Source organism: Armigeres subalbatus, unplaced genomic scaffold, assembly GCF_024139115.2.
Source record: "Armigeres subalbatus isolate Guangzhou_Male unplaced genomic scaffold, GZ_Asu_2 Contig561, whole genome shotgun sequence".
Taxonomy (NCBI): Eukaryota; Metazoa; Arthropoda; class Insecta; order Diptera; family Culicidae; genus Armigeres; species Armigeres subalbatus.
Genome location: NW_026943327.1, coordinates 1 through 16,833, shown reverse-complemented (window position 1 = coordinate 16,833; position 16,833 = coordinate 1). Strand labels below are relative to the sequence as shown.

At 42.7% G+C, this 16,833-nt stretch overlaps 3 protein-coding genes across 6 annotated transcripts in view; 2 read left to right on the top strand and 1 right to left on the bottom strand.

Annotated features, from left to right (window-relative positions):
• The window catches only part of LOC134204390 (centrosomal protein of 135 kDa-like), a 120,922-nt gene extending 120,429 nt beyond the window's left edge, over positions 1-493 (top strand). For 3 of the 4 annotated variants that reach the window (XM_062679206.1, XM_062679208.1, XM_062679207.1), the window contains one exon: positions 242-493. In XM_062679206.1, the coding sequence (XP_062535190.1) occupies positions 242-465 (224 nt within the window). In that variant the 3' untranslated portion in view covers positions 466-493. The remainder of the gene's footprint in view (positions 1-241) is intronic. The other variant, XM_062679209.1, reaches the window with a different exon arrangement.
• A 16-nt stretch (positions 494-509) lies between these two features.
• LOC134204395 (uncharacterized) lies at positions 510-3,016 on the bottom strand. The gene is made up of 3 exons (XM_062679212.1): positions 2,921-3,016; positions 808-1,140; positions 510-743 (listed from the first exon to the last, which is right to left on the bottom strand). The coding sequence occupies exons 1-3, from the start codon at positions 3,014-3,016 to the stop codon at positions 570-572; spliced, it is 603 nt and encodes a 200-aa protein (XP_062535196.1). The 3' UTR covers positions 510-569.
• Positions 3,017-3,098: 82 nt separating this feature from the next.
• LOC134204385 (uncharacterized) lies at positions 3,099-13,270 on the top strand. The gene is made up of 5 exons (XM_062679199.1): positions 3,099-3,230; positions 3,295-4,441; positions 7,645-7,748; positions 11,091-11,240; positions 11,297-13,270. Exons 2-5 carry the CDS (start codon positions 3,408-3,410, stop codon positions 12,424-12,426), a joined length of 2,418 nt encoding a protein of 805 aa, XP_062535183.1. The 5' UTR covers positions 3,099-3,230; positions 3,295-3,407; the 3' UTR covers positions 12,427-13,270.
• The last annotated feature ends 3,563 nt before the right edge of the window (positions 13,271-16,833 follow it).

Genomic DNA, 16,833 nt, shown 5'->3' with positions numbered 1-16,833 from the left:
TGCATGATATACGATGAGGCTAGCACCCATACCCAGGAAAGTCGAGCCAATCAAATTGTAAATCACTTCAAATTTTTTTAAAGAAAAATCGGATTGCAAATTATTATTTTTTGAACCCAACAGGGATCGAACCCAGTCACCCCTCAGCATGGTTTTGCTTTGTAGCCGTGCGTCTAACCGTTGGGCTTAGGATTTATTCAATGGGTATTCGAACTTTTTACTAAGATTTAATCAATTTCAGACGAAATACACGATACCCGGAGAAGACGAAGAAGTGGTGAAGTTTCTAACCCACTTGAAACGAACAATAGTGGCAGAATGTCCCTTCCACAAATATCTACTACATCAGATGAAAGTAAAGTTAACCCAAAGATAGAATGTAATTACGAACCAAAGGCACACAAACTAAACTTCAAAATAACAGTTCCGGGTAAAGCACCGATGAAGAATACCAGCAAAAAATAATTATACATTTTATATACATATTGATTATATTTGGAGATAGTTAATATATTATGTATTAAAATGGTGATTGCTTCGTACTTCGTACTTCGACACATCGTGTACAATTAACCATCCTGAACTATGGTAGCATAAAGTTCTATGTCAAAAATCGGGATCGCCATCGTACTTGTTTCCGCTTTGTATTTGATATCGATGACTATACGATACTCTCCAGGTGGGGCAAACTTGATCAACACATTCTCCGTGTCGATATGGAAGTTTCGAACCATATAATTGCCCTGAAAATAAGAAAATAATTTGGTTTCCGATAATATACATCGCCAGCAATAATCTCTTGCTTACTGAGTGAAAGGGACAACTGAAGCTCAAGTTTCCATACTTTTCTATCTCTTGGGCTATCAAATATGTTAGTTGATCAAAGGATTGCGATTCGTTAGAGTTGCACAAATCGATACTGGAGTTAAGAATAACGATATGGTCCGCTCCTACTTTGGAGCTAAGATCCATGCGTAGAACCAATCCATCAGAAACGTTTTGGAAAATCAGCGCATCTATATCCAGCAATGTGTTGCCGCGTAACTGGTCTGTTCCGTTATGCAAATGAACGAACACTTTTGCGTAGTCTGCATTGTTCTTAAAATGTACCTCCTGTATGGTGACGAATGATGCGTTGAGCTAAACGAAAAAAAAAAGAGATAACATATCAAAAAAGATCACCAACTTATAGCTTATTTAGATTATGAGCTTTTTTGCGTGTTAAAAAATTGAACATACTGTTACAGTTTATAATTTATTAGGTTACTATTTGTAATATAATAAATATTATAAATCTGAATAGGCTATTAAACATTTATTGACTTTTTATTTCATTACAAGGCAAACCTGCACGATCAGGCCAGATCTTGCTCGGTTTAATTTATGATATGTCAATCATTTAGTTAATTGCAGCGTCGCACACTGGGGCAGCCCTTGTCGAAACATGAAAAAAGACAATCAACAAAAAACATGTCTTTGCAATAGTATTTGTATGAAAGGGCATAAGTTTTTCTGTCCATTTCCGATTCAAGTGCCTGCCCGACTCTGCCACATCGCATAAACGACATAATATCACGAACGGATGGACCGATTTACAAGAATCACATACTCACATAAATAAACACACATACACACATACATCACCTCATACATCATCATACATTTCCGAAGTAAAGCATATTGGTAGTACCGGAGAAGTTTAGGCAAAGACACGAATAGGATGGAAAGATGGAAAATTCGAATGGTAGAATCCATGAAGTAGACAGTTATCTTGCGGTCCGAGGGGAAGCAAGGTAACAAAACAAGTAAAGGAGCTTGTCATTATACAATCCCATTGAATTCCACCACTTAATTGTATCTTGACAGATACATATTTCGACCGCAACAGTAAGGCCGTCTTCAGTGTCTCGTACTTGACTCGACTTCAAGGTAAGTCGAGTCAAGTACGAGACACTGAAGACGGCCTTACTGTTGAGGTCGAAATACGTATCTGTCAAGATACAATTAAGTGGTGGAATTCAATGGGATTGTATAAACTCGTCTTATGACAAGTGAAAACATTCCACTAAAAAGCTCAAAATTATTTTCTTATCAAGTAAAGGAGGTTTTTTCCCTCAGTCGAGGGTTTTTCCTCCCACCACGTTAGAAGCAAATTTCCATAGAAGCAAGATTACCTAATTGTGGAAAGTAACTTAGCAGGCGTGATACCCTAAGCCCAATCCCCCTAGCAGGCCGCAAGGGGAGATGGTGAATGTTTCCAAGCAGTTTTGCGAGGAAGTGCAGACGAAAGTGTCATAACTCAATAAAAAAAAAACATATACATCACTTCAATTCGTCGAGCTGAGTCGATTGGTATACATATATTTAGTGTTATATAACACTATGGGTCTCCAGGTCTCCTATAACCAGTTTGGTTTTGGAGCGAACATATACCCTTTACGTATACTTAGTATACGAGAAAAGCAAAAGAATATGATAATGAAACAAAAATTATTTTGAAACAAATCCATTGTGATTCTTTTATCCCACTCGTGACAAAATTGTCACTTACCGTTAACCGATTTGCTCGGCATTCGACCGGCTATTTCTGTACCATTCTTTCAATCTAATAATTGGCCAGATAGAGTTATGGGTTCAAAAGAATGGCTACAGAACTTCTCATGCCTTTTTAATTTCTTAATAGCATTTCAATGGCCATTTGTTGAACATTTTTGTTGTAGAACTCAATCCACTGCTCTTGTTTTACATCTTATACATCATTTATCTTCTACCGTACAGTATGCTTTTTTATCAATCTCATCAATGTGGTCATCATCCAATCCTAAGACCTGATCGTTCAACTCGCGCATTCATGTTAAGCAAATGCGTTATACTCTGTGCGAGATTGTTTATAACGAACGGCCAAATGAATTCAACTCGCAAAGCTTATAGTGCGTGCTTGGTTCCACCATCCATCCGCTGGCTTCATTAGCTCTCGATCGTTTGCCACGGTCTCACCACTCGCTGGGGTCGTCATCGTCGACATTCGGATCGAGAAGTCAGATACAAAGTGAAAGTGATTGAAGATATGGATTCACTTCCACTTAAATTACCTTTGGAAAGAAAGTGGAATAAGATCGCCTGCTTATTGGTGCTTTTTTCTCAGATTGAGGTGAATTTCTCCAGATCGGCGATAGAGACGCCAGTGGACATCGATTACGCTTCAGAGGAAAAATTTATTCAAGGAGATGGTAAGTCTAGTATAATATTGTAATGAATGTTCATCATTGTTCTTAACATTGTTTTATATTTAAGGCTGTAAGATTTCTTTGGGCAAAGAACTCAATCTCCAGCAACCACTTTTTCTTATCCCGGGAACGGAAACATTCTACACTCCATTGCCCAACACCACAGACCTACTGTTCCACATGGGAGAACAGCTAGAACTATTCTGTACACGTGGGTTTGCGAATCCGAGTGTCGAACCGGGCAAGAAGACCTCCATCATTACATCATGTGACGGAGATGACGGGTTCATTCACAATGGAGAAACTTATAACATAACACAACTCACTTGCAAGGGACCGGTATTCCATGAGGCTCACCGTACAGGCAACCGTTGTTTCAACGATGCAAGTTTGGTGAAAATCGGGTTTGATATGGGTTCCCGTTTTGCCAAAATATACGAAGCTTGTTTTGACGAAAACACTTTGCAAACATATTACGTCAAGCATAGCTTGTACCCCTGGAATGTGAAACACCAATCAACGAAGCGGCCGCCTTCATTCATTCAAGGTGATTTTTACCCATCGCTAAGAGTGACAAAACTTTACAACATTGAATCTCAACGGAAAACGTTTGAAAAGATTCTCGGATCGCCGGCACGAGCTGATGCTTTGTTGAACAATAAGAAAGATCTATTCCTAGCACGTGGTCACCTTGCTGCTAAAGCTGACTTTGTGTTCGGCGCTCATCAGCGTGCAACGTTCTGGTTCATTAACGTTGCACCGCAGTGGCAGAAGTTCAACGCTTTCAACTGGCAGCGTATAGAAACAGGCGTAAAAGACTTTGTTGCTCGGAACGATTTGAATGTAACCGTGTACACGGGAACATACGGAGTATTGGAACTTCCGGACGCTAATGGTGATATGCAACAGATCTTCCTGGATGTAGATCCGAACAATGGCGGAAGAATACCGGTTCCGAAGGTGTATTATAAGATACTACACGACGAACAAAACGATGCTGGTATCGTGCTAATCGGTGTGAACAATCCGCATGCAACGATGGAAGAGATTGATGATAACTATGTGTTCTGTAAGGATGTTTCCGACAAAATCAGCTGGCTGAAGTGGAAACGTGAGTTCATCCCGGGTGGATACTCTTATGCATGTGATGTAAACGAATTCAACGCTGTTACTAATCATTTACAGCTGAAAACAATTACTAATCTTTTGATATAGCACAGGTACAGCCAAATGCTTACTGTAAATTGTATATGAATAAAATGTAGTGCGTCCAATGTCTGAAGGCGATTCAGGATTAAAAGTAACGATTTCGAATGGAAAGTAACGATCTTTGTTTGTTGTTGAGGAAACATATGGCATCAATTAGGGGGAGATCTCTCAGCGCCGAACACCTCTCAATACCCGAAATAGCCAATATGGCCGTTATCTCCATTTTGAAGAAAGCTCGCGTTGTATGTACTTATCTTTTTAATAGCATGTTGAAAATAGCATTGGTCAACATAAGGGAATGGCAATCAGACCTGTAACCGTTAAAGTGGTCCAATCATGTTGAAGGATCTAGATGGATCATTTTGGTCATAGGTACACCCTGAGACCAATAATGGCACTTCCTGAAAACCTACTCGAAAATTGTTTCTGGTCACTTGCTTATTTTTATAACCCGAAGTAAAACCATCCTAAAATTAAGTGTATTGACACATTCTTCGGACAGGTCCACCGGAGCACCAATTCTTCAAACTCAATTTTTGACAATATCTATGTGTTTCCCATATTTTACAATACCTAAATCATCAAATAAAATATTTGGCATGATAATAGTTTAGCTTAAATAAGTTTTGAGTCTGTCAATGGCATGCGGAGAAAGACAGCGCCATCTCCCGTCATGTGTAACGACCAACAAGGGAATTTGCTGACAGATAAAACTGAAGTGGCTGCCAGGTGGAAGCAACACTTCGAGACTTTGTTGAATGGAGGAAGTGACGGTGCATCGGTGAACAGAATAAATATTAGCGACGATGGACAAGCTGTGGAGTCACCTACACTAGATGAGGTTAAAAAAGCTGTCAAAGAGCTGAAAAACAATAAGGCTGCGGGGAAGGAACAGCTCCCGGCTGAACTTCTCAAACATGGCAGTGAGCAGCTTTATGAAGTTCTGCACCATATTATGTCGAAAATATGGGAAGACGAGGAAATGCCTGCTAGCTGGTTGGACGGCCTCATTTGCCCTCTCTTTAAGAAAGGGCACATACTGGAGTGCACCAATTACCAAGGAATAACATGGAAAAACCCTGTTTAATTCGGCGTACACAATGATGTCCCGTATTTTGTTCAACAGATTGAGCCGCTTGAAGAGTCCTTCGTCGGTGAATACCAAGCGGGTTTTCGTGAGGGCCGATCAACGACGGATCAAATGTTTACCCTGAGACAAATCCTTGATAAATTCCGGGAGTACAACTTGCAGACACATCATTTGTTTATTGATTTCAAGGCGGCGTACGATTCAGCGAAACGGAATGAATTATGGCAAATTATGCTTGAACATGGTTTTCCGGCGAAACTGATACGGCTGATTCGTATAACGTTGGACGGATCGAAATCAAGTGTAAGGGTTGCGGATGAAATATCGACGTCATTTGTTATGTATTGAAGCAGGGTGATGCACTCTCGAACCTACTGTTCAATATAGTGCTTGAGGGAGCGATTAGGAGAGCTGGTGTGCAAAGAAGCGGTACCATTATCGCAAAATCGCATATGCTCCTGGGATTTGCGGACGATATCGATATTATCGGAATTTATCGCCGTGCCGTGGAAGAGGCTTTTGCGCTTTTTAAGAGGGAGACAGCGAGGATTGGACTCACGATCAATACCAGCAAAACGAAGTACATGATCGCTGACAATCAACGTGGGTTCATTAGTGGTGGTGGTAGCGAAATAGTGCTGGATGGTGAAAAATTTGAAGTGGTAGAAGAATTTGTGTGTCTTGGAACGTTAGTGACATGTGATAATGATGTTACCCGCGAGGTGAAAAGGCGTATTGCAGCTGCAAATAGGGCTTATTACGGACTTCGTAACCAGCTTAAGTCCCGTAGTCTGCAAACGAAAACAAAACTCGCGATGTATACTACTCTGATTCTTCCGGTGGCTTTATACGGCCATGAGACATGGACGTTATAGGAGGCTGATCGGAGAGCTCTCGGAGTGTTTGAGCGTAAGGTGCTGCGGACAATACTCGGCGATAAACAGGAGAACGGTATCTGGCGGCGTCGCATGAATCACGAATTGTACCAGGTGTATAAAGGGCAGGATATTATTAAGCTTATACAACACGGCAGACTACGGTGGGCTGGTCACGTTGTTCGTATGCCGGAAGAACGTCAAGCGAAGATAATATTTAGTAGAGAACCCGGAAGAGGCCGCAGGCTTCGTGGAAAGCCGCGTACACGATGGCTTTTTGCAGTTGAAGAGGACCTGAGGGCGCTCAATGTTCAGGGCGACTGGAAGCGATTGGCCCAGGATCGAGTCCAGTGGAGAAGGATACTCCATTTGGCGTAGGTTCATCGACGAGCTGTAGCCCATCAAGTATCAAGTATCAAGTAAATAAGTTTTTGACTAACGATTAGTATAATTGACAGTAATGAAGAGTAACGGGCTGTTTAGACATATTTTCCCAAATTGACTGTAATTTGGGTTCTGATGCACCAATTTGCACTCTGTTCTCACCTATTCAAAAATGAAATAGTATAGAATCAGTACCCTATGTAAAATTTGTTTTAAAATTGTAAGAAATATGAATTTTGACAACGTGAAATTTGTCACAAAAAAGCGTTGTAACGTCTGGACTGTTTTAAATTTTCTGAGAAGTACATATAGGCCTCGAATTTAAAATTTTGTATGCTTTTTGTACTCGAAAAAAGCTTTGTTTTGGGGGTGATAGACAAAAATCGGTGGTAAATAGCCTGAGGTTCACCTAGGAGAAGTTTGTGTTGTAACGTCACGGAAAAATATTCATCATAAAGCCTACGAAGCTTGTAAGATATGCGGACAAGTTGGCTCAATTTGTGTTCAGCTACAGATTGAACATATCAATATAAATACAGAAAGGAAATTTCACTCAATGTGACATAGGGTGAAGTAGTATTTCGGCGATATCACTCATTTCCGTCAGTACCGTGGACCCCCGGTAATATGACACTTTTTAATTTGAACCCCGTTCTTTTGAACATCGTTCAAATTAACCCATTAACGCCCGAATTAACTCACTTTCATGATAATCACTTGATTTTTTCAGGAAAATCTCAATATATTAAAATAATAAACTTAAAATAATTTAATTGAAAATCTACGTTCACAATTTTTTTTAGCACGGTGGGCCATATGTGCTGAAAATGATGAAAAAATAATTGAACCTATCGATCAGTTTAATCGATAGCAATTATAATCGACACAAGCATCGTATAGTTTTTGGGAGATGCAGGGAGACCGGAGAAAGTCAGGCTAGCCGGGGAGGGGCGTGGGAAGGGGGTGGGTTCAGGGCCTCCCTCGCAAATGAACCACAATTTTGTGCCTGACTCGGGAACGAGTCAAGTAATTGTTTTTACTTTTAAATTTTACTCTTTCTCTCTCACACTCTCTCACACTCTTTCTCACACTCTCTCTCTCACTCTTTCTTTCTCTCTCTACTCTTCTCTCTCTTTCCCTCTTACCGTTTCTCTCTCTCTCACTCTTTCTCTCTCTCACTTTTTCTCTTTCTCCCTCTTTCTCTTTCTTCCTCTCACTCTTTCTCTCTCTCCCTCTCACTCTTTTTCTCTCTCTCTCCCTCTCACTCTTTATCTCTCACTCTCTCTCACTCTTGTCTCTCACTCTTTCTCTCTCACTCTCTCTAGCTCTTCTCTCACTCTCTCTAGCTTTTCTCTCACTCTTTCACTCTCTCACACCTTCACTCTTTTTCTCTCACTCTCTCATACTCTCTCATTCTCTCACTCTTTCTCTTTCACTCTCTCATTCTTTCTCTCTTGATCTTTATCTCTCTCACTCTTTCTCCTCTCTCTTTCTCTCTCTCACACTTTTTCTCTCTCACTCTATCTCTCTCTCGCTCATTCTCTCGGTATCTCTCGTCCTGCCTCCCCCACACTTTTCCCTACAACATTTGGTTGTACATCGAAATAAACTTCATTGGTGGTTGTTTTGACGCTTTGAAAAATATTTCTTCTCTACATAACGATCCATACTGCACTGTTTGGTTTTTAACGGCCATGGCGTTCATGACTTGCTTAATATGGCTGCTTTGAATTATTACGCATATTAGCGAACTGGTTTTTATGTGTCTTTCTATACTTTCGGTGTTTCACAACAAGTTTGTTTGTTAAAGGATCTTTAGAACTGTGCAGTGGAGTATAATTTGATTATTTTTCTTCATCCGGCCGGTGTACTGGTAGGTTTTATATAATAATAATTATCAGCAGTATATATTTATTACCAAAATGATGATGATTCTGATAGCTTGAGATGAAATTCAAAACAATTGAAGCTGCCATCGATCATATCACCGTTGAAAAGGTTCAACGGGAGATAGTTGCTTTGCCACCAACACCAGAACAATCCAGCGACGAAAGTTCCGCCGATGAGGAACTAATATTGGATGGAGATATAAGAGCACGTATTGAAATGCCTAGTTGATATTTACTCGTCGTGTGAAAACCTAAGTGGAGTATTATCGGATATTGATGCGAGCATAGCATAAGGAAGCAACGTTGTTTCTAGGTTATCTTCGACCGAACCGTCTTCATCACGACATCCTCCAAAAAAGAAATGGTCCCGCTGTTTAGGATAAAAAGGCATCCAAGTATGCCTTTGGAGAATTGGGAGAGGCAGCGCTTCGTAACCGCTAGAGCACATTGTTATTGAAACGAACCGATATGCTCGTGATGTGTAGGGTGCTCCAAATTTCGCAGTAACAGTGGATGAGTTAAAAACTGCCATCGGGTTTTTGATTTTTTTCGTAATACCATACGTTACCTAGCGAGCGCGAATATTGGTCTGAAGATGACGATTTAATGGTGCCTCTCGTAAAGAATGCTATGACTCGAAATCGCTACTTGGAAATAAAAAAATGCTCAATATTGCTTGGAAGCTTGAATGCTCACTTGCGCTACCTCATGCAAAAATTCAAAATTATTTCGATCAGTTGTTGAGCCGCCAACATCCTCTGAAACACTTTGCTGAAGACTCCATATAGCTAACTAATCAGGTTCTTGAGGTGCAGATTGATGTTTTATGCAGAAGAAGTTAGGATGCTCACTAGCGCCACCTCATGCAAAAATTCAGCATTATTTGGATCAGTTGTTGAGCCACCAAGATACTCTGAACAACTTTGCTGAAGACTCTATGTTGCTAACTAGTCAGGGTCTGGAGATTCAGATTGATGTTTTATGCGAAACAAATTCAAACGCTCACTAGCGCCACCTCGTACAAAAATTCAGAGTTATTGGGATCAGTTCTTGATCCACCAACAATATTGCCGAAGACTCCATGTAGCTAACTAATCAGGTTCTTGAGATACAGATTGATGTTTTATGCAAATGAAGTTGAATGCTCACTAGCGCCACTTCATGCAAAGATTCAGAATTTTTTCGATAAGTTCTTGAGCCGCATTGAGAAAAATGGAACATCGTGGAACGGAACGCAGAATCAAAACAAACCAGCAAAGAGAGCAGCCAGAAACGAGTTTTTCTAATGCGAATAGAGTAACCAAAAGTTCAAATTAAAAATGAACCCCGGGGGTCCACGGTATATGCAGGACAAGTGAAAAATCTGTTTGCCCACAGTACAACAAGCTATATTGACTTTTAATTATATTTGCCTTCAGGGAATTAAGAAAATAATTGAGCTTTTTTAATGGAATGCATTCACCTGTTCACCTGTCATAAGACGAGTTAGTACTAAACAATCACTGTCTCGTACTTGACTGGCTTATGGCCCGTTTACATATGAGCTAGTTCTAGCGGACAATGCACTGTCCGACAATACTAGCACGATATTAGCATCATGTAAACAGGAACTGTCCTCACTAATAAACGTTTACATTATGCTAATTTCGTGCTAGTATTGTCGGATAGTGCATTGTCCGCTAGAACTAGCTCATATGTAAACGGACCATTAAGTTTCCGCAGTCCACTGTTTATCATATTGACAAATATTTGTCAAGTTCATCCGGACTTCTATCAGACTGATTAGAAATCGACATGGATTTCAGGCTGACTTGACAAATATTTGTCATCATTACAAACAGTGTACTGAGGGCTTTACAGTTGAGGTCGAAATACGTATCTTTAAAAATTCAGCGTGGTGGAATTAAATGAAATAATAGTTAACTCGTCTCATGACAGGATCAGGGAATTATTTCAACGCTCGATGAAATGCGTTTTTACCAGTCAGACTCCGATGGCAGCGAAATTTGCTATCGAATGGATTTTCATTAGGGAAAGTGTAGCGGTTTTGGCCACCATGGTGCCTGATTTGGCCAGCCCTGAAAAATGCATATTTTCCAAAAACTATCCATCAGTTTTCACAGTGAAAAAGTTGACAGACAGATATAGTCAAATGAAGATAGAATATGAAGATACATAATTCCCATACTTCTGTTTACCGTAAGCTGTCCAAAACCATCATGCGAGCCACATGAAATTCCAGTTGAGCTTACTCAATCACTTTCACAGTTGTTAAAACTTGATTTGATTTCGGTTACCTGTCGAGTCATTAGGAACACTAGTTGCTAGAACCATGGCTAGTGCAATTATTGTTTCATTTGGCGTTGGCGTCTTCAGGTGTACGGTTGTCGTACGCGAAATTCAAAAAATCCATAAGTGATTCCTTATATTATAATAATGCAATGTATATTGTCAATTTTATTACTCATGGTATACAATGTTGTGCTCAATGAGTGTAGAATACCATCAGAACTATCCACAATCACATTTGAAACAAAGTTTAGCAATGATCCTAACGAGAACCTTGGTAAGTTTACTAAACAAATGTTCCCTATTTTATTATATAACATGAAAATATTTCAGGCTGTAAAGTGTCACTTAACGAGGATCTCGATCAGCACCAACCTTTATTAATTGTACCTGGAACAACGAAATTTGTCACACCAGTGGCAAACACCACCGATATACAATTTAGCAATGGCGAACAGGTCGAACTGCATTGTCCGCATGGATTTTTGGTGTCAGATGCAACATCGATAATTGCCGCGTGCAATGGAAAGGATGGGTTCATTCATCATGGGAAAGTGTATGAAATTTCGCAATTGACTTGTCGTGATCCGGTCTTCCATACGGCTTCACGGACCGGAAAGCTGTGTTTCAACAACGCAACACTCATCAAAGTTGGTTTCGATCTCGGAACCCGATTCCTGTCCCTCTACGAAGTTTGTTTCGATGAGAAGACCCTCCAGAGCCACTATGTGAAATACAGCTTAGCACCTTGGAATATCAAGCACGAACGTTCGAAACGGGATCATTTTCTACAAGGTGATCTGTTTCCCGACATTGAGATGACAGAGATCTATTCATTCAATTCACAACACGCCACATTCAGACTGATATTGGGCTCAGTTGAGAGTGCTAATTCATTGCTGAACAGAAGGAAGGATATGTTCATAGCTAGAGGACAACTTGCGGCGCAAGAAGATTTTGTCTTTGGAGCACATCAAGCTGCCACATTTCGATACAGTAACGTTGCTCCACAATGGGAGAAGTTCAAGTCTTTCAACTGGCAATATATCGAAAACGGCGTCAGGGCGTTTATAACTCGGCACAACTTGAATGTGACTGTGTACACTGGAACGTACGGAATCATGGAGCTGCCTGACGATGATGGAGATATGCAACAAATTTACTTGGATTACGATTACCATAATGGCAGCCGTATACCTGTGCCGAAAATCTTCTACAAAATAATTCACGATGAACAGAATAATGCGGGAATTGCATTGATAGGTGTGAACAATCCGTATGTGACTTTGAGGGATATTGCAAAGACGTGCTTGCTTTGTGAAGACGTTTCCCACAAACTTGACTGGTTGCAATGGATTCCGGATTACATTCCGGGAGGATATTCTTACGCGTGCAGGGTTAACGACTTTAACGACGTCATCATGCATCATGCATTTGATGAGATTACCAATTTGTTGATTTAGACTGAGTAACTAGTTTTACGTACCAACAGCACCAACGATAGTGATATTACTAGAGCACAGAAAGCTTTCACATTCCGAGTAGACATAGTTACCGATACTGTTATGGTGAATTTCTGCACTGCAGATGTATTTAAAGTATGATTACACGGTGTGTGATTCTGATGATTGATATAATTGTTGCATTTTTAGTTTTAAGCTCGTAATTGTTAATTTTAGACTAAATTAGTTAATGTTTGTAGATAAAACCTATTACTGCTTGTTTGAAGTTCATAATGCAGTGCATGTTTGGATTTGGATTCCCAGAGGAGTGTGAATAAGCTTTCATCAAGAATTGACGTACATGTCATCTAGAACGACGAGAAGTGTATGTGCAATCGCGATTGATATGAGTACATGAAAGCTTCAGAATAGTTGCCCAAGAAAAGCAATGCAATGCAAAATGCTTTGACTCCGTTAATGATAATCGTGTTTCATTTAACACATCGGCCAATAAAAGAAAATAATTTAATTAGACATTGTTTTTCCAATCATTTCTATCGTCCATTTCGTTACAGAAACCGTGATATTTAATACTTGCAAATAATTATTGACGAGATTCGGATCTCGTCCTGGTACAATGTCTGAAGCCCTGAAGACACGTTCTAAAACGTGGGTGTGACAAGAAAGTTTTTAAATAGGGGAGAACTTCAAAACGCACCCACGGTAAAACGACCTAACTCACTCATATAATCTTTCGTAGAACATTTCTGAACAAATATTACAGTCACAATTCAATATAAGTTATTCATTGTCGAGCTGCAATGCAAAATTTGAGCAAAATTTTTACTTAAATTTATTAAAAAATAACGATAGCCGTAAGATTTTCGTGAAATCCGTTAAGACGAAACAAACAACCATGCGTTCACCATTGTTTCACATGAATTTGAGTCATTTTATGTCACCATTATGGCGTTTTGCCCCAGGCCCATTTTTAAAGCGTTTTGCCTTTCTCTTACAACTAAGTTGTACCGAAAGGCTATCATTTCACTCCGAAAACGAACTTTTTGTAGAATCCTCTGAGACCCATAGTATTATATACCAATCGACTCAGCTCGACGAGCTGAGCACATGTCTGTCTGTCCGTGTGTATGTATGTGTGTATGTATGTGTGTATGTGTGTGTGTGTTTTTTTTTCTTCCTAAACAATGGAGGGGGAATCTGCTCAACAGACATCCTGGGTTGACCAGGAAGTGCTGGGTTAGGGGCCACCTCCAATGAGGGAGGCAGGGCTGCATCCCCGACCAGCTAAACCGTTTCCATTGCCGCCAAGCCCATCGTCCCTTCGGTACAACCAGAAAGTAATGCTTCAAAGGGGGGCCAGTGCATGACGCACCCTCGAGGTTAGCTGCGTGTCCTTGCAGCATCGAACATCGTGACTCGCTTTTTACAAAGAACACCATGGTATCGTGCCAGCGCATTGCCGGCTTTCCAGGTGGCCTTACCACGCCCTATGTCCTCGGAAGGTGGGCAGGGTCGACTTCGCGCCTGCTTCCCTCTGCACGACTGGTATCAAGAATGATGATGCCGCGTGCACCCCAAATTGACCTTTTCTGCGATAGGGCCTATTCGCCAGCACACAGGGGATTCTGCCGACGCGAGGCCTACGCCTGCCCCAGCCTTGACGAGGACCCCTTTCCGTCCTCGGGCTCGGAACCCGCCCGGTTGACCGACGCCGCGAAAGCGACGATACCATGTTGTTCTTCGCGCGGCCACTTGTTCGATAAAAGGATCGAGTTCGACCACAGAGCATGACCACCGGTATGACCCATGAAGCCGACTCCGATCCCTTGGACCACCTCTTATTTGCGCCTGAACTAGCCATCCTTGAGTCCACGTGTCACCTTCTGTGTAGCTCCGAGACGATTTGGGCGATAGCCGATAAAACGGCGTTCCAGCCAACTTCATCTTTACACATCCTCCGAACAAGGTTGTCCGGGGTAGTGTCCAGACCACATGTGGCAAGCATGTGGTCACGCATTGCGCGAAAACGTGAGCACACGAACAACACGTGTTCCGCCGTTTCCTCTAAACCTGCGCACACCAAACACTCGGGCGAAGCCGAGCAAGCCAGCTGCTTTACCTGCACTTTGATTTTGCAGCACGCTTAAACGTTGGGCACATCGAGCCCCCATGGGTGCTTGCTGTTCACAGCTTTGCTGGAACAAATCAAACAATTGGGAGAGTTCGTGCAGCATTGTGCCTTATGTCCCTCCAATCCGCAGCGTCGGCAGAGATTGCTTCTGTCAGGGCCTTTGCAGTCCTATTGCTTGTGCCCCGGTTCCAGGCACTTGAAGCAAACTTCGGGTTGCTCGTATATGCCCACAGGGCATACCGACCACCCCACCTTGACGCTCCCTAACTTGACTACCATGGAGGCGTCCGCTGCAGACCTGCGTCCCTGCCGGACCTTTCCGTAGCCGAACGGCTGCGGTGGGCGTCTCCACTTCACACTGTCGCCGCAGTGCCGTGACGAGCTCTTCGACTTCAGTGATCTCGTCCAGGTCTTTAACCCTTAGATTCACCTCCGTCGTGAGTGCCCTCACCTTGACCGTCTCACCTAGGACCTCCTCCGCCAACTTCTTGTAGGCGGCGCCCTTTTGCGAGACGCCCCGCTTCAGCTCGAGTATCATCTCGCTCATCCGGGTACGTCTTATTTGACGTACGTCGGCGCCGAGTTCACCGAGCTTGACGTCACTCCTCATCGCCTTCAAAACATCCGAGTACTTAGCCTCGTCCGCCGTGATGACTAGGGCATCGCCCCTGGAGCGATTGGCGCCTACCCTAGACTTCTTGCTACCCTCATTCGCCTGGGCCTTCTTTTCGGCCCTTGACGTCTTCGGTTTCCTCTTGTTCTTGACCAGGGTCCAGGAGGCGTCATTCCCCTCTATTTCCTGGTCTGGTGCGGCTGAGAGCTCTCAGCCTGCTGTAACCCCTTACCACCGTCTTTCCTGGGTGGACGGACCTTTCCAGGTCCTTCCTCCACCGGTTTTAGAGGTACCTGGCCGGGGTTCATCTTCCCAGCCCCACTACCCTTGTTCAGGGTAGTAACCCTCCGCGTTTTGGAGCGGACCCCAGGGAGCTCATCCCCTGGAGACTGTCTCCCGTTTTTGTGTCTGATCCGTTGGAGCAGTCACCTGACGTACCTGCAAATACTCGAGCCTCAGTCTGGGTAGACTTTGCACCACTTGTCTTCGCTGGCACGCCTTCGGTCGACTCGACCTTGCCTGAGTTCGCGAATCCTTGGGCCTCAGTCTGCAGACCTCGACTCCACCGGATTTCACGGGTTTACACTTGGCCGTCCTGACTGCCCTCTCCAGCTTGGCGCGTCCAGCATCGACTTTCGAAGTTTCTGCAAGCTCCTCTTGAGGTCCTTGCTGATATTATGCTTCGATGACGCAAAGTCGATGATGGCGTCCAGTTGTTCCGTCTCGCCACCTCGAAGGCCGAGAGCCCATCGCGTTTGCGGTTCATCGCCTCCACAAGCCATGGGCCGTCAATAACCTCTACCGGCGTTTTTTAGCCGAGAGGAAAGGTTATGACCCACGCTGGCGCTGCGCACTGAGCTGCCGACTATTGCCTCTCTGGCCTCCTAGGCGGAGAGACCTGAACAACCCACCTCTTGCGAAGGGGTTGTCGCCTACACTACTACCACTAATTGAAGAATTGACTTGGTTTTCCATTTTGGTCCCACGAGTTGCTCGGGAAAAGAGGTCCACCACGCCAGAGCCCAGCATAACGCGGTAAGGGACAATTACTGTGGAGGGTGCCCAGGTACCCCACAGGCTCCGTTAAAGGCCTAGCTTATTATTTCACCCCCCTGGCCATGCATCCCCTCGGCACGGGTCGCTTGACGCCTTGGGATTAGGGGTTAGGGACGATGGTCCCGGTCTAACTCGCAGTGGCCATGGGGAGGGGTCGTATGTGTGTGTGTGTGTGTATGTGTGTGTGTATGTGTGTGCACAAAAGCTATAAAAAAACATTAGACAACTTTTCGTATAGTAATCCTTAACCGATTTTCTCGCAACAAGTTTCATTCGACAGGGGACAAAATGGTACATCGGGCTATACACATCCCATATAAGGTTGGTGTCTTAACTAAATGCGAGAAAGGCACCACCAACGCTAGGTGGATTAATCTGGGTTTTAAATGTGATAGAGAGTCACAAAACCTTGTTGTTTCGAATAGGAAATCATTGTGAAATGCAGCTATACAGTATTGATTTTTGGCCGAACAAAATTTCGTACCAAGCCCTTGAATGGATGAAAAAAGAAAGTTTATTGGTTTTTGAAGCCTATACTGTGCACGTACCATACTTTGCGCAGTTGAGGAAATGCAAAATGTAATCGACTCGTACAAGTTTTAGATGG

Coding starts and splice junctions, on each gene's coding strand:
- LOC134204395 (XM_062679212.1), bottom strand. CDS start 3,016: ATGACGACCCCAGCGAGTGGTGAGACCGTGGCAAACGATCGAGAGCTA. Junction 1,141..2,920: donor AAGCACGCACTATAAGCTTT/GCGAGTTGAATT, acceptor TTTTTCGTTTAG/CTCAACGCATCATTCGTCAC. Junction 744..807: donor TCAGTTGTCCCTTTCACTCA/GTAAGCAAGAGA, acceptor TCTTATTTTCAG/GGCAATTATATGGTTCGAAA.
- LOC134204385 (XM_062679199.1), top strand. CDS start 3,408: ATGGGAGAACAGCTAGAACTATTCTGTACACGTGGGTTTGCGAATCCG. Junction 7,749..11,090: donor GGGAGGGGCGTGGGAAGGGG/GTGGGTTCAGGG, acceptor AAAATCCATAAG/TGATTCCTTATATTATAATA. Junction 11,241..11,296: donor TGATCCTAACGAGAACCTTG/GTAAGTTTACTA, acceptor AAAATATTTCAG/GCTGTAAAGTGTCACTTAAC.